This window comes from Danio rerio, chromosome 3 (genome assembly GCF_049306965.1).
Source record: "Danio rerio strain Tuebingen ecotype United States chromosome 3, GRCz12tu, whole genome shotgun sequence".
NCBI classification, from domain to species: domain Eukaryota; kingdom Metazoa; phylum Chordata; class Actinopteri; order Cypriniformes; family Danionidae; genus Danio; species Danio rerio.
Genome location: NC_133178.1, coordinates 51,242,601 through 51,267,412, shown reverse-complemented (window position 1 = coordinate 51,267,412; position 24,812 = coordinate 51,242,601). Strand labels below are relative to the sequence as shown.

At 36.4% G+C, this 24,812-nt stretch overlaps 1 protein-coding gene across 8 annotated transcripts in view; it reads left to right on the top strand.

The window, feature by feature from the left end:
- The first annotated feature begins 920 nt into the window (after positions 1-920).
- Positions 921-24,812, top strand: part of hgs (hepatocyte growth factor-regulated tyrosine kinase substrate) — a 42,937-nt gene continuing 19,045 nt past the window's right edge. For 2 of the 8 annotated variants that reach the window (XM_068215940.2, XM_068215939.2), the window contains exons 1-10: positions 953-1,059; positions 8,574-8,658; positions 8,754-8,829; positions 14,927-15,019; positions 15,427-15,550; positions 19,022-19,074; positions 19,163-19,231; positions 19,342-19,466; positions 23,078-23,180; positions 24,685-24,783. In XM_068215940.2, coding sequence (XP_068072041.1) covers positions 1,023-1,059; positions 8,574-8,658; positions 8,754-8,829; positions 14,927-15,019; positions 15,427-15,550; positions 19,022-19,074; positions 19,163-19,231; positions 19,342-19,466; positions 23,078-23,180; positions 24,685-24,783 — 864 coding nt within the window. In that variant the 5' untranslated portion in view covers positions 953-1,022. Of the gene's footprint in view, positions 1,060-8,573; positions 8,659-8,753; positions 8,830-14,926; positions 15,020-15,426; positions 15,551-19,021; positions 19,075-19,162; positions 19,232-19,341; positions 19,467-23,050; positions 23,181-24,684; positions 24,784-24,812 lie in introns of all 8 variants that reach the window. The other 6 variants (XM_073936764.1, XM_068215937.2, XM_068215936.2 and 3 more) reach the window with 4 other exon arrangements.

The following is a 24,812-nucleotide window of genomic DNA, read 5'->3' as shown; positions in this document are numbered from 1 at the left end:
CTTTAATAGGCTTATCTTAAGAATGCAAAAATGCAATCCTAAAATCATCAAGATACATAAAAAATGCTCATCAGAAGTGTTCATGAATACTCTTGATATTTTCATTAAAAACTTCTTCAGCAACATGCCATTATTTTCCAGCATTCAACGAATCTTTCACAAGAGAACAAAATAAAACAAACAAACAAACAAACAAACAAACAAACAAACAAACAAACAAACAAACAAACAAACAAACAAACAAACAAAACACGATTAGTTGGTGTTTGTTCCTTCCCTGAAATTGTTTTTTGCAGGGTGAAATGTCTGCTGTCACAAAGTAAACAGGTAAAGCAGTTTCAGTCTGTCCTGATCAATTTAAATTCTCCAGAAAATCCTTTTTACACAGTTCTTGTAAAGAAACCCACTTACAGTCAGAAAACCTTTGAGGAGCAGATGAGAGATGTCCAGATGTGCTGAAGTAATTCATAGCAAAAGCATCTTAACTTCCTACTCAGTTTTGTCTTCTGTAACCTTTTGATTTTTTTAAGCAGTAATCTTTTTATCTAAATCTTCATGCTACAATAATTTTTATTCTGTAATTTTGATTTGCTGTTTTACACAAAATAAAAGTTTATATGTTATTGTTGAAGTGCCTTGGTTATTTTGTAAAACAATGTTTTTTTCCTTGAAATTTTGATAAACTAGGGCTGTATTATCTTACAAAAAAACAAACAAACAAGTGTTTATATATTCTTATAGGCTAAATGAAAAAAAAAACTGAAAATGTGTCAAAAAGGTTGCCATTCAAATTACACTACAACCAATAAAAATACTTCATACTTATGTATTTAAATGAGGATGTAGCAATTTGTTAAACAAACATTTGATGAAAATTACACAAAGTAAATAATAAATAAATAGACTTTTACGCGACTTTTGCGACATGTACGCGCATGCGCGTGTCACCGGCAGTGAAACTCGCTTATTCACACAAGTGAACAACAGAAAAACACAGAGCGTCCTGATATCAGAGATCAGACATGGGCAAAGGCGGTGGAACATTTGAGCGACTATTGGGTATGTGTCACATTTCATTTTTCAGTGTTGTTGTAGACTGACAGACCGACACGTCGCTTACGATTAGATGACAGATCTGCTAATGCTAACGCTAGCACAACGGTAATGTTAGCATTTGACGTCTATTGTCATTACTTTTTCCTTCGGTACTTCAGCAAACCAGTGACACGATCCTAAACTCGACATTAAAACCCCCATTTTCGATTAAACCATTTGTGTTGTTAATGTCTTTAAAATGTATTATTGTTTGTATGCTGTTAGTTAGAAGCCCGTCTGGACTGAAGGCCTTCTTTTCTACAAATATAACAATCAATGTTTCAAAATGGCAAATAATATGCGTTTCTCCCTTTAAATACTGTGTGTTGTTTGTTTGTAGGCATTTACTGCAAATCGTCTCTTTGGTCTTGTTTTCTAATGCTAATTGTAAACTCAGTAATTATACAGGGCATTTAAATGGACATTGTAATGACGTTTGACATGACTAACAGTTATTAGTGTTTACTCACTATGGAAAAGCCTACTTTAGAGATTTTAAGTATAAGTAGTAACGTTATGCTCCTATTAATAACGACTGGTTCTTCATGTATGGTTATGAAACGTTATTGGGAGTAGAAAGAAGAGGATGTTTTGGCCGATTTTCATTCAGGTTTACCGCATAACAATGGCTTCCTCTTACAGAAACCAGCTCCATTTCCAAGATTAACAAAGTTGTCAACACCTTTGGCTGTATTTATGATGCTTTATGCGTATTTTAGGCAATTTTTGACTCCGTTAAAGACTAAAGGGAAGTTCATGATGCATCAAAAAGTCTTATATTTCCCTTTTCTTTACAGTTACAAATGTAAAACTGTAGTACATTTTTACAAGGATTTACAGAAGACATTCACTAGATTTTTATTCATCGTTACAATTGCTTATATATCAAAAAAGTCTAGGCATCTCAGTATTTATAACAAGAATCAAATTATGACATCAAAATACATTTTAAAGTGTCATTTAAATACTGATATTCTTCATATCTTTTAAACCACTTTATTAATTGAGTAATAAATACAAATGATGTACACTACTTGACAAAAGTCCTGTCACCTAGTGGAAAAATAATTAATATTCTCTATAACTCTCATAAGCTTGTACAACTGCATCTATACATCTCTGCAATGACGCAGATAGCATATAAATAAAGTCATCTGGAATGGCAGAGAAAGCATTCCTGCAGGACTCCCAGAGGTCATCAAGATTCTTTGGATCCATCTTCAATGCCTCCTCCTCCATCTTACCACAGACATGCTCAATAATGTTAATATCTGGTGCCTGGGCTGGCCAATCCAGGAGCACCTTGAGCTTCTTTGCTTTCCTGAACTTTGATGTGGAGGCTGAAGTATTAGGAGGAGTGCTATCCTGCTGAAGAATTTGCCCTTTTCTGTGGTTTGTAATTTAATGGCCAGCGCAATGTTTTGCGCATTGTTTTAATACTTCAGGGCAGGCTGTTCATGTTGCCATCCACTCCGCAGATCTCTTGTATGCCTCAATACTTAATGTAACCCCAAACCATAATTCTTCCTTCACCAAACTTGAAAGATTTCTGTGAGAATCTTGGGTTCATGCTAATTCCAATAGGTCTTTTGCAGTATTTGTGATGATTGGGATGTAGTTCAAGAAATGATTCATTGGAACAGTCTACCTTCTGCTACTTTTCCATACGATCAACTAGAAGACAAGTTATTATTTGTTGCTCTTAAAACTAGTATTGACAACAAGACTTTTGTCAGGTAGTGTATTTATTTAGTGTGGAAACCAGACAACTTGTAAAACACCATGAAAAAAGTTATAGTTTTTAACTTAAAGTTTTACATTATCAATAACTGACAAATACACTACTGTATGCAGCTTTTAATTGTTGTATAACCTAGCCTTAAGTCAGATGTTTATTTAAAGAAGTTACATCGAGAAGACAAAAACCCTTAATGTATACTCTAGTAGCCATTAGGTGATTGACAGCTAGCAAATTATTGCTTGATAAAATCTGCAAATACATTTGCTGTGACTTAATAATAATAAGCATGCAGATGTTGTATACTGCCGAAACAACATTTAGATGAATATGGAAATATGCGCTACACTCTTTCCACTCAACAGCAAAGTAAACACACAAGAAAAATGAAAGTGTTGCGAAATCAGGCTTGCATCTGTGGAAGTCTGAGAAAGTCTAGTTTATTAAAGCCTGTTCAAACAACACTATTTTTGTTGTTGGTTAAGGCAGTCACTATGTCAGATTAGTCAATTTTGTCTAGATAAATTCTTGACATGTTGTGGGTACTAGAAATGCAGCAAATCTTGGTATACATGCCCTATGTGCTCATGCAGTCGACTGACTTGCCCCAGATGGCTCCATTTGAAGAGCTTAAGCAACCGATCAGATCTTCAACTGCTACAGCAGCCATCATACCATCCATTAGATGGTGGAGGCCCACATCACCAAAGAACTTTGGGTGTAACGGATCACAGTTGATCCATGATCAATTCAGATCCCAACCCACAAAAAAAGCCAATGACAAATGCTGCTATGCATCTATAAGATTGTATGTTTGTAAAGTTAGGTCATCAATGCGTACTATATCAAACCTAATGGAATAATAGTATGTGGTTAAAGTTGCAAAAAATTTAAATACTCAGTAAAGGAATTTAATTTAATGGCTAAATCATTAACTATTAACTTGCCTTTTTACCTAACCTGGTTAAGCTGTTAAATTGCACTTTAAGCTGACTACTTGTAGTCTGTAAAGTTTATAGAAAATAATATAATGTAAAATACAAAGCAAATTAGTTATAAGAAATTACTTCCTAAACTATTGTGCTTAAAATGTCTTGAAAAAGATCTTTCCGCTAAACACAAGTTGGAAAATATTTGAGCAATTTCAGCGTTATAGATGAGACAATTGCAGTAAAAACTCAAAACATAAATTTGCATAGAAAGTATATGTTAACATTATATTGAAACATCTGTTTATATTTCCCAGAACAACTCACCACAGAGTTAAATGACCCAAAAAAAAAATCAACCCGTGAACATGTTTTGTACTTTAAATGAGAAAAATGATAATGTGTTATGGATGTGACAAAAAGTTTGCGAGTTTACTGTATACAATATACTTTGTATAAATGCTGTGAATTAACCTGCACAACCCAATAGAAACAATGATAATCAAAAGGATAAAAGTTGGCTCTCTATAGAACAAAAATGATTGGTCTTATTTTATTCCATATTTTCACATTTAAGAGGAAAAAGTGTTGTTATGGATATGACATTATGTGAGTTTGAATTCAGTTGAATTCAAGAAGAAACACAAAAGGCCCAGTTGTAATTTAGCTATATTTCTCAAATATTTGCAAACGATATGGATAATAAGATTTTTAGATATGTTTGCACGAGCGAATCCCTTCGTGTTGAGTGAATATTACTGTGATGATGGTGCTAAATTAGACTTAGGCCCTATTATACACTCGCAAGGCGCGACGCAAATGTTGTTTGCTAGTTTCAGCTTGGTGCAAGAGTCGTTTTGACGTTTTGCACCAAGCTGTTTAAATAACAAATGCATTTGTGTTCATATATGTGCCCATAGGCATTCTGGTCTAAAAAAAGGAGGTGTATTAAGGGGCAATGCTGGCGCGTTGCTATTTTGAGGTACTAAAATAGTCTGTTCAATAGACCAGATCAAAGCAGGTCTATAGTCCAGCACAGAGCGTGTTATTTGTGCATCTCGCTGATACATGGCTTAATACGTACAGGGAGTACAGCAATACACATATATCTTTACATATGAAAAAGAATTAAAATATATAAAAAATTATTATTTTCTAGTCTACATAAATATAAAAACCATACTTTCATGCCCTCATCTTGGGGGGCTTTTTCAGTTTATTCACGACAATTTGCTTTTGTATAATGCTATTGTTAGTAGCAGTATTATTTATTAAAGTTTCTTATGTGGTATGTGCCTACGGGCCAAATACCAGTGCAGAGTACCCGGCCTTCTTGGAGTACTTGGGAGGGGTGCTGGAAGGTGATCAGACCATTGTTCTACTGGGGGACTTCAATGCCCATGTGGGTAATGACAATGATACTCACAGAGGCGTGATTGGGAGGAACGGCCTCCTTGATCTGAACCCGAGTGGTGTTTTGTTATTAGACTTCTTTGCTAATCACAGTTTGTCCGTAACGAACACCATGTTCAAGCATAAGGGTGTCCATCAGTGCACATGGCACCAGGACACCCTAGGGCGCAGGTCAATGATCGACTTTGTGGTTGTATCACCTGATCTCCGACCCTATGTCTTGGACACTCGAGTAAAGAGCGGGGCAGGGCTGTCAACTGATCACCACCTGGTAGTGAGTTGGATCTGCTGGCCGGGGAGAAAGCTGGACAGTCCTGTTAGGCCCAAGCGTAGTGTGAGGCTCCTCTGGGAACGTCTTGCTGAACCTAAAGTCAGATAGATTTTCAACTCTCACCTCCGGAAGAGCTTTGACCAGATCCTGAGGAAGGCTGGAAACATGGAGACTGAGTGGTCCTTGTTCTCCGACTCCAATGTTAACGCGATCATGAGGAGCTGTGGTTGTAAGGTCTGTGGTGCCTGTCGGGGCGGCAATCCATGAACCTGCTGGTGGACATCGGAAGTAAGGCATGCACAGGGCTTGGTTGGCTTGTAGGACTCCCGAGACAGCTGATGGGTATCGACAGGCCAAGCGTGTTTTAGCCGGTTGCGGAAGGAAAAACTCAGGCATTGGAAGAGTTCGTGGAGACCATAGAGGAAACATCGGTCGGCCCCAAAGTGATTCTGGCAAACTGTCCTGCGCCTCTGAAGGTAAAAGCAGTTCAACATCGACGCTGTTTACAGCAAAAGTGGGGAGCTGTTGACCTCAACTGGGGATGTGGTCGAGCGGTGGAAGGAATACTTTGAGGATCTCCTTAACCCCATGACATGTTTTTCATTGAGGAAGCAGAGACTTGGGATGCAGAGGTTGACTCATCAATCACCCAAGCTGAAGTCACTGAAGTAGTTTGCAAGCTCTGCCGTGGCAAAGAAGTGGGGGTGAATGAGATTTACCTGTGTATCTTAAGTCTCTGGATATTGTGGGGCTGTCATGGCTGACACATCTTTACAACATTGCATGGAGGTCGGGACAGTACCTCTGGACTGGGTAACTTGGGTGGTGGTTCCCATTTTTATGAAGGGGAATCGGAGGGTGTGTTCCAACTATAGGGGGATCACACTCCTTAGCCTCTCGGGGAAAGTCAATGCCAGGGTACTGGAGAGAAGGATCGGGCCAATGGTTGAACCTAGGATCCAGGAGGAACAATGCAGTTTTCGTCTGGGCCGTGGTACACTGGAGCAGCTCTATACCCTCACCAGGGTGCTCAAGGGTTCATGGGAGTATGCCCAACCAGTCCACATTTGTTTTGTGGACTTGGAGAGGGCATTCTATTGTGTCCCTTGTGGCTTGCTGTGGAGAGTGTTTGGGGAGTATGGGGTCTGAGGCGAATTGTTGAGGACAAGGACGATTGTCTCGTCCTTGTATGAACAGAGTAAGAGTCTGGTTCGCATTGCCGGCAATAAGTCAGATTTGTTTCCAGTGCATGTTGGACTGCGGCAGGGCTGCCCCTTGTCACCAATTCTATTAATTATTTTTATGGACAGATTTTCAAGGCGCAGCCTTAGTCTGGAGGGGGTCCGGTTCGAACACTACAATATTTCATCTCTGTTACATGCAGAAGATGTTGTTCTGTTGGGTTCATCGAACATGGACCTTCAGCATGCACAGGGGCGGTTTGCAGCCGTGTGTGACATGGCTGGGGTGAGAATCAGCACCTCCAAGTCCGAGGCCATGGTGCTCCACCGGAAAAAAGTGGTTTGCCTTCACTAGGTTGAAGGAAAGCCCTTACGCCAAGTGAAGGATGTTTAAGTATCTTGGTTTTATTCACGAGCAAGGGAAGGATGGAACATGAGATTGACAGGCAGATTGGTGCAGCAGTAATGCAGTCAATGTACCGGTCCATTGTGGTGAAGAAGGAGCTGAACCGAAAGGCAAATTTACCAGTCAATCTGTACATTGACTCCTCCACATCGAGAGAAGTCAGCTGAGGTGGCTCGGGCATCTGTTTCGGATGCCTTCTAGACGCCTACCTAGGGAGGTGTTCCAGGCATGTCCTACCAGGAGGAGGCCTCTGGGAAGACCTAGGAAACGCTGGAGGAACTATGTCTCTCGGCTGGCCTAAGAACGCCCTTGGATCCTCCCTTAGGAGCTGGAGCAAGTGTCTGGGGAGAAAGAAGTCTGGAGTTCTTTCCTACGACTGCTGCCTCTGCGACCTGGCCCCAGAAAAGCGGCAGAAAATGAATGAATAAATATTTTTTTTTTTTAAAAACAAGCTTTAATTTGCCCACCTGTCAGGTTTAGCATGTGTATTTGAAAATGACTCAGTTTTTTGAACACACTTCGTTATTATTGTTTATTTATTTGTTTGCTGTTAATTAGAACAAAATTTAGAAATAGTTTTAAAACAAATCTTTGCGCTTAACGAAATTAATTATGTATAGGCTAATGGATATCTGTGCGTACAACACGTTTTCCTATCCACAAGAATGAGTGAAAGTAAAGAATGAGGAGGCTCATCTTTCATTCTCACGCTGTAGATTCTCTGTTTCTCACTAGTGGAACGTTCAGTTTTTCCCTTTACGAAGTCCGCCATGTAAATGGCAAATGCATTATGGCGGGACGCAACTGACTTTTAAAGGAAATGGGAGATGAGACTCTAATTGGTTTATTCTCAAAACACCTATAAACCTATAACTCATTAAGAGAATAAGCTCAACCCTGTTATACCATGCGCCGTGGCGCAAAAATTTTTTTGCGTCCTTAAAATAGAACAAGTGGATTCTGACATGCCCTTAATGCTTTTGCGGCCTGTGCTTTGGACTTTGTACATGGATCGTCAAAATAGAGCCCTTAGACTCCTGGGAAAACAATAAAACATTGTTTGTTCAATTGTATATTTTAATTTATTTTATTTATTCATGCTTTTAGATGGCTTATAATAATTTATGAATACACACTTCCCTATAGAATCTCCTCAGTCAATGTAAAATGATAAATTCTTTCCAAAAATAGATATACAAGTCATCTGGTGAAATTGTATTCATATAGTATTTATATATATATATATATATATATATATATATATATATATATATATATATATATATATATATATATATATATATATATATATATAAATGTATATATATATATATAAATATATAGTGAAATAATAAATATCGCAATGTCCGATTTTGTTTTTCTCCAATATTGTGCAGCCATATTTGTTACTGCTTTGTTCATTCAAACCTAACCATGTTCTTTTTCTCTTTGTCTTTTCACGTTCAACAGACCTTTAAAGTATTGATTGTTCTGCTTACACTATTGATGGTTATTCGTGTGCTTTTCTAATCCTTTACAGAGAAAGCCACCAGTCAGCTGCTACTGGAGACTGACTGGGAGTCTATTTTGCAGATCTGTGACCTCATTCGCCAAGGCGATACACAGTAAGATACACAGATAATGTATTTTGTCATCATTGCTCGTCATCTGATTTTTGGCTTGACTTTTTTTATGCTGTTTCTTTATTTTCTGCCACCAGGGCAAAATATGCAATTGGTGCCATCAAGAAAAAACTCAATGACAAAAATCCACATGTGGCACTCTATGCTCTCGAGGTAAGTGCAGTTTGACTACATGGCAGTGTAGTCCATTTACGTGAAAACATTTAGAGAAGGAGCGTGAACATGAATAAATGACAACTAAAAAAGATTAGCTATCTAATCAATAATGATAAATTAAAAAAGAAATAGTGTAAATGCGTAAATTATTTTAATAAATAAATGGTTTCTCCAACAGTTACGTATCACAGAGAATTAAAAAGTAAAGTTCATAACAAAATATATCTGAACTTTTTAAGGTATTTCAAAGTGAAGTTCAGTATAAATAGTTATATAGATGCATCTACAATGGAAAAATCATCTACATTCTTATAAAAGAAAGACTAAAATGTCACTTTAATATGGTATGGGAAATAAAATTTAATGACTCATTTATAAAGGTCAAGTTAAATGTTTGTTTGCACACTTTAATAGGCTAGGCTTATTTTGTAGCATTAGCAGTATCAAAGTAAGTAAAGCAAAAATCAGAACAGTTTTCTCAATAACTAAAATAATTTAGAACACTGAGAACTTTACTGTTTTTCATTCTACCTGGTCCTTGCTTTCTCATATCAGTACTTGCCATGTTATTTCTGTAGTTCAGTTAACCTCTGCTTGCTGTCAATGATGTTCGACAACTTATGGCCCATTTCCACTGAGTGGTACCTCTTTTTGGGTGGAGCTACTGTAGATGCGCAGCTGAACATGTGGTTTACGGAGAAACGTCACTAGCGTGCAACAAGCCTGGATTTTAAAAACCAAGGAAGCTCTATTTTTAAATACACAGCCGAGACATTACACCATAATAATATATACATACAATAATGAGCCATGGTTGACCCGAGCTCAAACAAAAAGTGATGTCTTGATAAACAGCCACAAAGCCAAGAAGAAGAGCAGAATCTGCCTATTGTCCTGTTGTTGTTTATGAGGCTGTCTAATAGCACAAGCATGTCATCGTGCTGCAGATATTAGGTTTGCCGAAGGTGCAGCAGATGCACAGTGAGGGGTTTGCTTTTTTAATAACCTATGACAGTTTGCGTTCATTTAAAAGTAAAAATGATTTAATAAATCCATATGAAACAGTTCCTTAAAAGTGATGTCGCGTTTTCAGTTTCAGGCTCAGGCGATCTTTGCACTCACACCACAAGTGTACCGTGTCAAAGCCCAACCAAAACACCCTCTGGCATACCTCTTCCAACCATACAAACGTGAGAGTAATGCGTGAATAAACAAAAGAGCATATTATTCTTTCAGCAACCTAAAACATAAACAAACTGCCATGTTTAATTGTTATCACATTTTGAACTACTGAGTTCAGAATGACGGAATTACTTTTTAACAAGATGTTAATGTTACATGCACTGGTAAAGAATAAATATGAGAGGTTTGTACTGGCTGTGTATATTTTATTTAGTTTATGAACTCAAAAAAGCCTAAATGTTTGTTTTGGGTATTTTTTGTAATTGGTAACATTTCAGAGACTCTAAAAAAGCTTGTAAACCAGATGTGCAGCTCAGTGACGTGCTTAGCCACGCATCGCCATGCATTTTAGAATTCTAAAAATAGGTTTCTATCAGGGTACACACACCGGTGTCGCAAGTTGGTGGCTGCCCAGCCACAACTCAGAACTATGTTCCTATTTCTGCCATGCCACAAAGCAGCATCTAAATAGTTTCATTTTTAATTTAACATGCGAATATGCGCATCTGGTGAGCGATGCTTTCAACTGTCATGTGTTGCGGTGCCGAGTGCTGTGCGACCCGCTTAAGGCTCTGTATGTGTACTGTAGGCTATTTCGCATTATCATTGATTTGTAGCTATAATCAAATCATATTCATAGGAAGGTCAGTTATTAACATTTATACACTTAAGCCTGGTTTATACTTCTGCGTCAAGTGACCAGCGTAACCCACGGCGCATGCAACGCGCGTAGCTGTGCATTTATACTTCTTCGCGCTGTCTCTGTTGGTCTGCATTAACACTCCCGAACGCTAGTTGGCAGTGAGGTGTAAATGTTCCTGTGTAAATGTCGAGTTTCTTCGGTGCTGTTTTTCTTTTCCTGAACACTTCCGGGATGTACAAGTGGCTCAAACTCGCTCATTTTGAGGCAGGAAACTGCAGACGTGCAACAACTTTAACTATGAGGTAAACACAAAACAAAACTTTCCATCCGGAGCTCCTTCACGGTCAGCATTTGATGCAGAAGTATAAATCAGCCTTTATACTGTGTAAAGTATCTGTTTTGTATACGATATACATCTAGCTTTATTTTGACATTTCCTCAAGTGAGAATGACATCGACTGCAACTTTCTGTCATACATCAGACCCACCAAAAAGGTACCATTGTTACCATTTAGCAGTGGAGACAAGCCTTATAAAGGTGACCCCTACCGTACTAAACTGAACAGTACCACTTATTGGAAACGAGGCATTAAATGATGAACAGTGAGAACTGTCACTACATGAATAAATTTGGTTTATGAAATGCTGATAATGAATAATACAATATATTTTGTTGATGAATGCATGAAATGTTTATCATGAGCACTTGAAAATCCAATGTATAGTTATTTACTTCTACCTCAATTGCACGCATCTTTTGTGTCCTTTGCTTGATGTTAACATTACATCTGCTGGTTAAGAACAAAAATGTATATATTTTAAATAGTTTCTGAACCAAAATAAGGCCTAAATATATGTTTTGGTTATTTTTTTGTAATTGGAAACATTTCAGAGACTGTTGGGCTCTTTATGTGTTTGTTACTGTAGGCTGTTTTGCATTATCATCATTATCTGCTGCTAGAATTAAATCATGTTCATAGGAAGGCTAGTTATTAACATTGATATATTTTATAATTACTCATTAAGGGCTCTATTTTGACGATCCATGCCCAAAGTTCAAAGCACAGGGTGCAAATGCATTAAGGGCGAGTCAGAATCGACTTTTGCTATTTTAAGGATGGAAAAGTCCGCTTTGCGCCATGGCGCATGGTCTTATAGGGTTGAGCTTACTCTCTTAATGAGTTATTGGTGTGTTTTGATAAACCATTCTGAGTCTCATCTCTCATTCCCTTTAAGAGCCAGTTGCGCGGCACCATAGCGCATTTGCTATTTACACGGCGGAAGTGTTAAGTGTTAGTGGAAGTGGAAAAACTGAACACTTCACTAGAGAGAAAACAGTTAAACAGAGCATCTACAGCACTGAGAGAATGAGAGATGAGCCTCCTTATTCTTTATTTTCACTTTCACTCTCGTGGATAGGGAAACATGTTGTATGCACAGACATCCATTAGCCTATACATAATTAATTTCATTTGTTAAGCGCAAAGTTTTGTTTCAAAACTATTTCAAATTTCAGTTCTAATTTCCAGCAAACGAATAAAAAAACAATAATAACGAAGTGTGTTCAAAAAACTGAGTTAATCCAAAAATGCATACTATGCCCCATATGGTCTAAAACCTGACAGGTGGAAAAATCTAAGCTTGTTTTCAATAAAACAAATATAAATATGCATATAATAAATAATACTGCTAATCATAACATCATAAAAAAGTAAATTGTTATGAATAAACTGAAAAAGCCCCCGGAGATAAAGAAGGCATGAACGTATGGTTTTTATATTTATGTAGAAAATAATAATTTTTGTAATATTTTAATCCTTTAATTATTTTTCTGTTTTGAAGATATTTGCGTATTGCTGTACATTCTGATTGTATAAAGCAATGTTTAAGCAAGGCGCACAACTAATGCACTCTGCGCTTTACTACAGACCTGCTTTGATCTGATATATTGAACTGTCTATTTAAGTTCCTCAAAATAGCAACGCACCAACAATGCACCTTAATACGCCTCCCTTTTGAGACCAGAACGCCCTTATGAGCGCAAATGCAGTTGCTATTTAAACAGCGTGGTGCAAAACATCAAAACGAGTCTTGTGCCAAGCTGAAACTAGCAAACAACAATTGCATCTCACCTTGCACCGCATTTGCGCCGGGTGTATGATCAGGCCTTTATACTGTTTATGTGCATAAAGCGTCTGTTTTGTATATTATATGTGAACGACGGGCACCCCCAAGGGGTGGCCTTGTGGCCACTCCAATATGATTTTGCTGTTGATGTAATTAATTTAAATGTACTTGCGTGATTTAACAATATTTCAATAGATTGATAGATACATACATGGATACATACATACATACATACATACATACATTCATTCATTTTGTTCAGCTTTACAGAATTTAGTTTATTTAGCACCTCTATGTTTTACTGGTTGACTTAAAAGGGCCTAGATGTTGATTTTTTTTGAATGTGTCTTGCAAATGGGTACTGTACATCAAAAAAAGAAAATGTATAGATAATATTGTGGCTCAAAAAAGAACATGGATAAATGATATTATTAGGGTTTGTATAGTGAGTGTGTGTATATGGTAATGCTTTTTGTTTTAATAATTAATTAGGTAATCTTCATTCGTTTTAGACATGGCAGATACTGTATGCTGTACAGTAAAAGTATGTGAAAAATAACTTAAGTATTTATAACATAAGTACTAATGTACTTGCAAAATTATTTCAAGGAATAAATTACTAAATTTTAAGGGTAATTACTTAAATTAATTAAAACCACACTGTTTCATTTACCATAAACAAAAATATAACGTTACTCATCATTCACAATTAATACACAATTCAGTATTTTTTGAGTGCCACCCCAAGATTTAGTGCGCCACTGTTAAACAACTCGTATAGCTTAACTTTGACATTTACTTGAGTGAGAATGATGTCAACTGCAACTTTCTGTCATAAACCAAGCTCACCAAAAAGGTACTATTGGTACCATTTAGCAGTAGAGACACAAACCTGATAAAGATGACACATATCGTACTAAACTAAAGTCAGTGGAAACGTGGCATTAAATGGCCATTCACTTCCATTATTTTGTTTTATGAAAGCAATAACAAATTAAATTCTTAAACTAACATATTTGACTTTTTTGCTTTAAGTGCTCAAGGTCTTAATACTAAGCTGGGATTTTAATTGGATGGCAATCATTTCAGTTTCACTATTCCTCTGTGCTGTTATTGTTTTTGTTGTGAGGTGAAACTGGCTCTTCTTTAACAAATGTACTTGGGCTCAAATGGTTAAAGCAGGGGTCTCAAACTCGCGGCCCACGGGCCATTTGTGTCCCTCAGTGCAATATTTTGTGGCCCGCGCCGACCGCTGTACTCTGACAGAATCAGCGGAGTGGGGAGAGAGAGCGCTCCCCGCTCCGCTGATTCTATCCGTACACAGCGCGCTTGTCACTCAATGCGCGTTGTTGCGCGCGTTCTGATCAGCTGTGTTGTCGCGCGCGTACTCAAGAACGGTGTTATCGCGCGCCTACTGAAGGGCGGGACCGAGTGTGTGTCGCGTCGCGGGGGGACTTTTGATCATTTTGTAAGGGCACTTTCTATGCAAGACTAAAAAGGGCATGTGCTCTGCACAGGTTGAGCCCTATGTGTGCACGTGCCTGCCCTGCATCTTATATATATTGATATTATAGGTAGATACAGACTGGTACAGACTGATGTGACTGGAGTGGGGTGGGGGTGTTTTATTTATACATATATACGCCTTTTTTAGGTGAGGAAATGGAAGTTTTGAGTGAGTTCCCCCACTTTTTTCCCTAGGACTTCAATAAGTCAAAGTACAGGTCTAGACTTAATGATGATCATCTTCAAGCCATATTGAGGGTCTCAACTGCTTCCGCTCTAAAGCCAAATGTGGTTCAGATTTGTGAGAAGAAGCGCTGTCAAGTCTCTGGCAGCAAGGAGTAGGCAAAAGATGCCATGTTCAGAAGAACTGTTCATAATCTTCACTCAATGTTCTATTAATGTTCAGGACACTTCATGTTCAGAAGAAATAATTAAAACTGTTAATAATGACATTTGAGGACTTTTTTTTGTGAAATCCCTTATGCGGCCCAGCCTCACCCAGACTTTGCCTCCTGCGGCCCCCAGGTAAATTGAGTTTGAGACCCCTGGGTTAAAGCATACAGCATAAGTAATTGGTTTTGTATTTTTTGCCTTTCCGTGAAGGTCATGTGTAAGCCTATGTTTGCTTGTTAACAGGTCCTGGAGTCAGTGGTGAAGAACTGTGGCCAGACCATTCATGATGAAGTGGCCAGTAAGCAGACGATGGAGGAGCTGAAAGAGCTGTTCAAGGTGATTCCTGCTAACCTGTTGTCTGTGAAGTCTGTTGCTTTAAGAGTTTTTGGCCTTTGCTTTTATGATCTTTCCAAGTGGGTCAAAGCCAGTGACTCATGCGGTGCTGCACTTCCTGATTGTGTCGTCACGTCACATGTTTATTTTGACTAAGGGAAGTTCCAACAGAAATCAGAAACACCACACTGCATTTGGATTCATTTTGCTGACTTTTTGTGAGATTTTGAAGTATTTTAGGTGACTGATTAGAAACTGTTTTATTTATTTATTTATTTTTTGTTGTGTTATGTGCCTGTTTTTTTTTTTTTTTTTTCATTAACTTGTCTGGCAACTTCTGAGTTCTGACTTCACGGCTCAGGTATTGTTTTCAAGTTGTTGCTGACAGAATGTGACATTTTTGTCTTTAGAAACAACCCGAACCTAACGTGAAGAACAAGATCCTTTATCTGATCCAGGCCTGGGCTCACGCCTTCCGAAACGAACCCAAGTACAAAGTTGTTCAGGACACCTATCAAATCATGAAGGTGGAAGGTAAGACTCAGAATGTTCAGATTCAGAAACATGGAATACATTCCTATAGTGATACATAAATGAAGTGATTTGTTGTGAATAAGAAATGATACACTGCTGCATTTCAGCAAATGCTTTCCAGCACAATGCTTGTGTTTTACTAACACAAAGTATTCATCATTAATATTTAGACTAACTTTTAAATGAGACCACTTTTATACCTTTTTTTTAACCACAGGGGTGACATGTTTGCACTTTGCACCAATCATTTTAATTAAAATATAAAATTAATTTGTTTTATTATTATTATTATTATTATTATTATTATTATTATTATTATTATTATTATTATTATTACTATTTTTTATAATGCTCACCAAAAAGAAGCATTATTTAAATATTTTATTACAATTTAAAATTTTAATTACAATTTAAAACCTTTTTTTTTGTAATATTTATTTGAAATATAATTCATTTCTAAAGGATCATGTTACACTGAGGAATGGAGGAATTATGCTGAAAATTCACCAGTGAATCACATGAAAGTAATAATTAAGAATATTTGTGTCGTTATTGTCAGTTTCAATTAATTAAATTGGTCTAGCTTCTGTCAAGAACATCTAAAATGGTGTTATTTATTTGATACATACCGCACTCTCCTAGAAGAATTTCAATGTATTATTCATATGTTGTATTAAAAAAAAAAAAATTTGCATCTTTTATTGATCTATGAAGTTATTATTTGTTGTTATGTAATATATTCTAATCTGAACATATTATAAACAAACAAAAACACCATTCAAAGGTTAATGATTTAAGTATTTGCAATTTTCTGCAGTTAAATGAAAAATCTTTCAATCCATAATGCATTCAGTAGCAGAAATATTCATTAATTGGTTTTTAAATAGATAAATAAACCAAAACAGTGCATTTTTAGCCATTTAATGGTATCAGTTAAATAATTAAAATATATAATTTTATATGTTTTTAAAGTTTGGCTGCGTAGAGGCCGACCACAGCGAACACGCTTTTTGCATTGAGAGGTGCATCTTTTGAATGGTTTTCTAATAGCCGCGAGTGTTTTGTGTGATGTTTATGCATCCTTTGCGCCGTGCGTTTTTGCAGTGGAGCAGTGTGTGCCCGCAGGTGAAAATAGTCAACCCTGAGCAGAAAAAGCGCATTACATCAGTTGTGTCTTTTTTTTTATTCTTCAATTAAATGAAAGCAGTTGAGGTTACATCAGTGTTTGTGTATTGAAGACGACCATGGAGAACTTAAAGATGAGAGACTAGTGGTCGCTGTGATCGGTTCCTAAAACACACATTTGTTAACTTGTGTGACGTTAACACATGCAACCAAACGTGTCCACAGATGTATTTTGCATAAGAAGCAAAATGAAAGCGAGATATTGCTGGTTACAGTTTGACACAGACGAGTTGATGCCAAACCAGCGCTGATACTGATTGCCTCTGTCCTGGATCTCCATCATAAACTCAACAAAACAGGTTATTGATGATTTAGTGTACAACCAACAAACCAACCTTTTTTTTTCCATTGAACAATTACAGTTATTTATAGTTCTTATAAAATATCAATTTTTTTAAATAGCCTTTATAGCCTAATCTATACGAATGAAACAAATCCAAAATTTTCTTGATTTTTGCATAATTATGACTCCACACTAAAGGATGAGGATTTCATTTTATAGCTTTTAAAAATGTATGCAAATTATTTCAATATCATATGTAAACAACAAAATTATTATATGCTATAGTAGTCTATACTTTACAAACAGTCAACATATACAAAAAAGCCTATACTCGTCACACACAGTGCATGCACATAAACAGCGAGTGAGGGAGGAAATACAAGCTCACAAGCTCTAAGGTAAAATCAGATGCTCAAGGCATAATCTTTAATCTTTAATGACTTTTATTAACAAACGTTGACAGAGGCTTGTGATATAAGAATTAGAGCATTAATTAAATGCATAGGCCTATTTTCAGTGGAGTGATTGATTTGAGATAGCCTGATATTTTTATTTTAATAAAAAAAACATGATTGAACAAACAGCATGAGCCAGTTTTTTAAAAGGATTCAGTCAGTGTTTTTATTTTTTAATCTGAATTTGTAATTTAAATAAAAAGATATTTTTTAAGTGAAAAATATCTAGGGCAGGACTATTTATTTTGTTCTTTTTATTCATTTATCTTTTTTCTGTGCTGTTGGAAACACTGTAGGTGCGTGAAGATGCTCTGTTGTTAATATGTTATTTATGCTGCTGTTCGCCTGTTAAATTAAATCAGTATTTTATTGCAATTATTAAATTGCTATTTTTAATGTGTCAGACACAAAATCGACACATCAATTTTTATTTTTTATTAAATAATAATTTAGTTTTAAACTGACCAGTTAAACGTTAATATTCGGTTGTCGCTTTGCAAAATTAAACCGATATAAGCATCCCTAAAGGGGACTTATTATGCAAATCACATTTATAAGTTTTTTTTTTTTTACACAGTCTGTGAATATAACCATCTTCTTAGGTTTCTTAAAATTGCCCCATTTCACATATTCGGGTTTCTCAGTAGCGGAAGTCGTCATGGTTGGGAAAACTTTGACCTCAGTGAATGGGAGAGTTCAACAAATCATTTTTGTACAATCCTTTTTGCTCAAATAATGAAATAAAAACTCCATGTTGATGTTGTAAAGACATTCAGAAAAAGGAAAAATTGTGTGAGTGATCACCACCTAGCACAAGCAGTAATTCGTTTTTTTGTCATTTAAAGCAAAGATATACTGTGGACATTAATAAATATAAATGTTTCTACGTGTTTTAAAAAATCTACATTTTAAAAAACTTAAAGGATTTAAGATGCTAATGACCGTTAAATGCTTTATAACAGTCTTGTGAACAGGGTCCATTACACTTGATAAAAAACACTGCAGAAACACTTTGATTGACATTCAACCTTTGTCATCAGGTAGTAGAAAGCCCCATCCATTAGTGCAAATCTCTCCTTTACTAGCAAAGGACATTAGTCTTTTTTTTATATCGACCACTATGCTGACACATGGGTATTTGTTGCTCTGCCCTCTTTTAAAAAGAATTAATTTGGATTTAAAGAAACGGTTACCTAAATGGCATGATTAGGATCAAAGCCTAAACGTTGCAGTTTCAAAAAGTTATAAAACATTGTGTGGGTATTTTGAGCTGAAACGTCACATACACACTTAAGGGACATCAGTGACTTATTTTACATCTTGAAAAAGGGGCTATATAAGGTATTCTTTAGGTAACATATGATGTCAGTCTGTGTTGTCAACTTTTGCACAATTGTTCCACTCACCAGGAATCTTAATGGGATACAACTGTACAAACATCTATTGCATTATTCAGCAGTTTGCTAACATCGAATGCAAAAACAATTATAGCTGCCTAATGACTGCTGTGTCATTTTTCAAATAAAATTAATGCTTCACCTCTTTCAGGTCACGTCTTCCCAGAATTCAAGGAGAGCGATGCCATGTTTGCAGCAGAGAGGGTGAATATAACACTTTTGTAAAGCCGATGCATTCTGCACACTGTGAGAGGATTGGTTCATCAGCAGTTTGTGTTTTTTTTTCTTCCAGGCCCCTGATTGGGTGGATGCAGAGGAGTGTCACAGATGTAGGGTCCAGTTTGGTGTTATGACCCGAAAGGTACATAGCACTCCTTTCGAAATCTGCCATGCTTAGTTATTGAATGTTTGTGAAATGACATGAATGCACTGATCTCCTGATGCATAAACTGCTGGTGGTTGTTCTTTCAGCACCACTGCAGGGCATGTGGGCAGATTTTCTGTGGGAAGTGCTCTTCGAAGTACTCAACCATTCCCAAGTTCGGCATTGAGAAGGAGGTGCGAGTGTGTGAGCCCTGCTTCGAGATTCTCAACAAGTGAGTATATTTAAAGATAGATAGCCATCAATGAGCTGCTGCATTTGTTCCTTGCGGATGGGTGTTCATGATTACCTTGGGTTCTATTTTGACGGTCCATGCGCAGAGCGCAAAACGCAGGTCACAAATGCTTTTAGGACGTGTCAGAACGTGTTTTTGCTAATTTAAGGACGGGAAAACCTGCTTTGCGCCATGGCGCATGGTCTAAAAGGGTTGAGTTTATTTTCTTAATGAGTTAAAGAGTCTTCAGTGTTTGAACTCTCAGTAATAATTAAATCACACTGAACTAAGCTAAACTGAACTAAACTGAACTTAAACAGTAAAACCTGAACCACACTGTTCCAGTTACTATGACCATTTATGTGAAGCTGCTTTGACACAATCTACATTGTAAAAGCGCTATACAAATAAAGCTGAATTGAATTGAATTGAATTAAAGGTGTGTTTTGAGAACAAATCATCTCCCATTCCCTTAAGAGCCAGCTGCGTCGCGCCAAGAGTGCATTCGCTATTTACAGGACGCAAAGTAAGTCTAAGTGGAAAAAATTATCGTTTCACTAGCAAACAGTTACCAGTTTTTTAACAGAAAACTGTTAAACAGAGCATCTACTGCGTGAGAATGAGAGATAATGGAACTACTTTCACTTTCGCTCTTGGATAGGGAAACCTTTGCGCACAGACATCAATTAGTCTATAAATAAATCATTTTGTTTGTTAAGCGCAAATATTCGTTTCAAAACTATTTCTAAATTCAGTTATAATTTCCAGCAAACGAATAAATGAATAATAATAACAAAATGTGCTCAAAAACCTGAGTTATATCCTAAAACACATGCTGTGCCCCATATGGTCTAAAACCTGACAGGTGGGCAAATCTAAGCTTGTTTTTAATAAAACAAATATAAATATGGATATAATAAATAATACTGCTAATAATAATAACATTATACAAAAGCAAATTGTTATGAATGAACTGAAAAAGCCTCCCGAGATTTAGGCTAGAAAGTAATATGTTTTGTAATATTTTAATCTGTTATATTTATATCCTATAGCTATTCTTATTATATCATATATATATCCTTAAAATTTACATTTTTTCATATGTAAAGATATTTGCCTATTGCTCGCTTGTGCGTATTAAGCAGTGCGTAAGCGAGGCGCAACTCTGCGCCGGAGTTTAGACCGGGTTAGTTTTGGTCTAATGAAAAATCTATTATAGTTTCTCAAAATAGCAACGCGCCAGCGGTCCGCCTCAGAACGCCTTCCTTTTTAAACCAGAACGCCTATGGGCGCACAAATAAGCGCCCATGCAAATAATGCAAATAATGCATTTGCTATTTAAACAGCGTAGCGCAATGCCTCAAAACGACTCTTGCGCCAAGCTGAAACTACCAAAAGACTATTGCGCCGCGCCTTGTGCCATACTGCGCCGGGTGTATGATAGGGCCCCTTGAGTTAATAGACTATTTCAATGTGCTGATGTCATTGGCCCATGAAAATTTCCTGCTTGTTATCAAACTATTTCATGACCATAATAAGGCAATTCAATAATAACTTGTTGTTAAAACAGTTATTATAACATTATAATATAATACATTTTGGAAGCTCTTGAAATTTAAAATGTAAAACAGGAAATATGTTCGGACCACAGTTTTTGTTTACATCCCTCAAAATTGCCCATGTTTTATTAATTCAGTGAGTTTTGAGAGTCCAAATACAATGACTGTGTGATGAAGCATTTTGTAATGCTGTTAGAAGAGGCCTGTAATTCAAGTTACGATCATTTGTTTTTTTTAATTTTTTATATTTGAGACCCTGAACCACAAAACCTTAAGCTGCTCGATATATTTGTGGGATTAGCCAAAATACGTTGAATGAGTCGAAATAACTGCTTTTTCTTTTATGATAAAAACATTTTTGGATGTCATGTAAAGACCATGTTCCTATTCTTTTTACTCAAAAATATTATCCAAACACTTTTTAATTAATATCATGCACATTATATCAGAACTTAATTTGAACAAATTAAAATATAATGTAGGTCTGTAATGCCACACATGTTAGTTTAATAGTTTTAAGGCAATGTTTCACTGATCCAGTCGTAGTTACTTTCTTAGATTATTAATGAAAAAGTTGTTTTCAATTAACAAATAGTTTAGTTTCATGAATCGCTTGTTAAAGCGATCTACTAGTGTTCTTAGTGTAATATTTATAGACCATTTTAATGTGGTGATGTCATTGGCCCATAAACATTTCCTGTTTGTTTTCAAACTATTTCATAATTAAAGCAAGATGCAATATAATTGTATCTTACCGTTAAAACAGTTGTTATTATTTATCAATATCTATTATTTATTAATATCTGGACCTTTTTTGGTAAACTTTTGGAAGCTATGGAAATGAAAAATACATCCCTCAAAATTGTCTATTTTCCTATAAAAGAAAATTCTTTGCTGCACACCCCAACTATTCATATATTGTGATTATGCATTTACAACCCTCCATCTTTTTATTCACCTAAACATCTGGGGCTTTATCTTTTCTTTGTCACTGTTACATGTTTTTATATCAGTTGCCGATCTCCTATCATGTGATGCCATGTATTTATTTGACATGAACTGCTAATCAAAAGTTTAGAGACACTACTTTTTCCTTGTATTATATTCTGTTATTTTTTTTATTCTGTTATTTTTTATTAAGAAAGGATATATTAAACTGTAACTGACACATTGATAATGTAACAAAAGGCTTGTAGTTCAACTATTGTGGTTCTTCAAAATTTGTTGAGTAAAATTGAAAATAAAAGTGGTGGAGTCATGTAAAAACTCTACATACCCAACATTTAAAACTTATATATTTGCTACCTATGGTAAAGCAACTTTTCAACTGTGTGGTATAGTGCGGTTGGTCTCATTTCTGTTTGGTTTTGTTTGGCTCTGTTTGCATTTCCACTGCAGTTTAATACTAATAGTAGATGGTATTATCACTATAGTTGTGCCGCCTCAATTGCTGTGACTTCCTGAAAAACATTTTTATTCCAGGTTATCCCATCCAACTTTCTCTGGTTCTGTTTCTTGGCTACCAACCATTTCAGGTGGTCATTTACTTGCAGAGGTGTAAAAATGGTTTAGTCATGCAAAACAGTCATTGTTATGTGTCCCAAATTTAATAATGCTGATAGTGATGATTCACTCAGGCCAGTCAGTGATCAGCAGTGTGTCACATTTTGGACTGGTACAGCTTGTTCGGAACCTCACCCAAAAAAGTACTGTTAAAAAGTTCTAAGTACAAATGCAGTGGAAAGGCCCCCTAAAAGTGAGTTCCCCACCTTAAGTTGTGTGCTAAATCATGCCCCATGTAAGTCATCAGGCAAAAAGACAGCTGAACTGGTCACAGTCATATTTTCAACAGAAAACCCCACACCCCTGCAATATCGTTTGATTGATCAATTCTTTATATCTTTAATAATATGGTTTTTGAGTTGGATTTGTGATGTTTACATTGGATTTGTGATGTTTATAATTCTGCTGACCTCCAGAGATTTACCAGGATGTGTGTCTCTCCAAACCCTTTCTCCTCACCAGCCACCCTTCCCTCTCTCCCCCTCCTAGGAAAGCGGAAGGGAAGGCGCCCAGCACTGGGCCATCGGAACTTCCCCCTGAGTACCTGACCAGCCCTCTGTCCCAGCAGTCTCAGGTAGTGCCCACCGAATCAGTAAGTAGTTGCATTTCATAGAGGGCTTTTGCTCATGGGCGTCACAATTATGAAGCATTCCACCAAATTTACCGACACGGACAATAAAACTGTAGCTTTGTCATTCGTGCACCGGTTTATTTGGAACTCCAATGCAAAGCAATTTTGAGGCTCATGAGTGAGGGCACATTTTACTGTCTAGTAACGTCTGTCAATCCCATTCTAATCAGTGATATTTAAAGGTGAAGTGTCATTTCTGTGCCAATGCCTAAAATATGTCCTCTGGCTAGTGATTTTTGTTTGCCGTTTTTATTTACAGTGCTGTGCTAAAGTTTGTTTTTAAAAAAAATGTTAGCTTCAAACTAATAAAGAAAAACTTTAGTTTTGATGACCTTCTTCTCCAAAACTAAAGATGAGATGAAAAAGGGATGACATGGATATCATTTTCATTGACGGAAAAAGAGAATGAAGTGTAGTAAAATTGACAAAATGGAAGCAACATAACTCTGTTATAATGCACTGCATTGCATTGTTCATTTATAAGAAGAGTAGGTCCAAAGACTATAGAATATACAAGACATGTCACAATGAGTATGTTTACATGGACACCAATAATTTGATTTTAATACAATCAAGACAATGCTCTGATTAAGAGTTTACCATGTAAACAGCGATTTATTTATGTTTTTTTTTTGATGACCTTAATCCGACTAAAATCAAAATCGAACTAAACAAAAATCAAATTACGACATGTGGAGTATGCCGATTTTAGTTGCATTATTGCAGTACAGACATGTAAACATCTTAATTAAACTATTACCATCGTGTAGGACTTTTTGCCGCATTTTCGACTGGATAATCTATACACACACGGCTGTTTGACACTGTTCTCTGTATCTACCAAGTCAGAGAAGGACTACAGACACCTGCATCATAAAATGCAGAGGTTTTGTTTTTTATAAGACATGTGGTATCAAATTCCATGAAAACAACACTATTCTAGCAGTTCATACTCTCGTCCAATATCTTGTTTGTTAAAAAGCAACTCATGTAAAAGCCTTAATCATATTATTGTCTTATTCAGATTAGGGCAAATAATTTGATTACTCTGGTGCTGTTCAGAATAATTCAGAAATGACACCCTTCACCTTTTAATATAGTTGTATAACAAATCAGTGATCATATCAGTGTTGGTGTTTTTTTTTTTTTTTTTATATATATTTTTACAAATTCTATTAACATTTTTGTCCCAATCAGGGGAAGCTGATGACTTAATAATTATTAATGACTAATTATTCCATTATAGACCGTAAACTCATTTTTTAATGTTCTCTTACCTGATTATTTAATAGTCCAAATAGTGTTAAACTGTAATGATTGTAATGAAAACCAAAATTATGAAAATAATTTTCTCTATTTGTACATGTATTGAAATGAATGCAAATGAAATGAAATGGTATCCATCTGGGTTTCTTCACTCCGGTGTTGTTTGTGTCTGACCTGCTGTGGCTGCTCTGCTCCTTAGATGCCTCCTAAAAGAGACGAGGCGGCGCTGCAAGAGGAAGAGGAGCTTCAACTGGCCATTGCTCTGTCCCAGAGTGAGGCCGAGGAGAAGGAGAGGATGGTGAGACGTCTGCATCCACAGACCAGTGC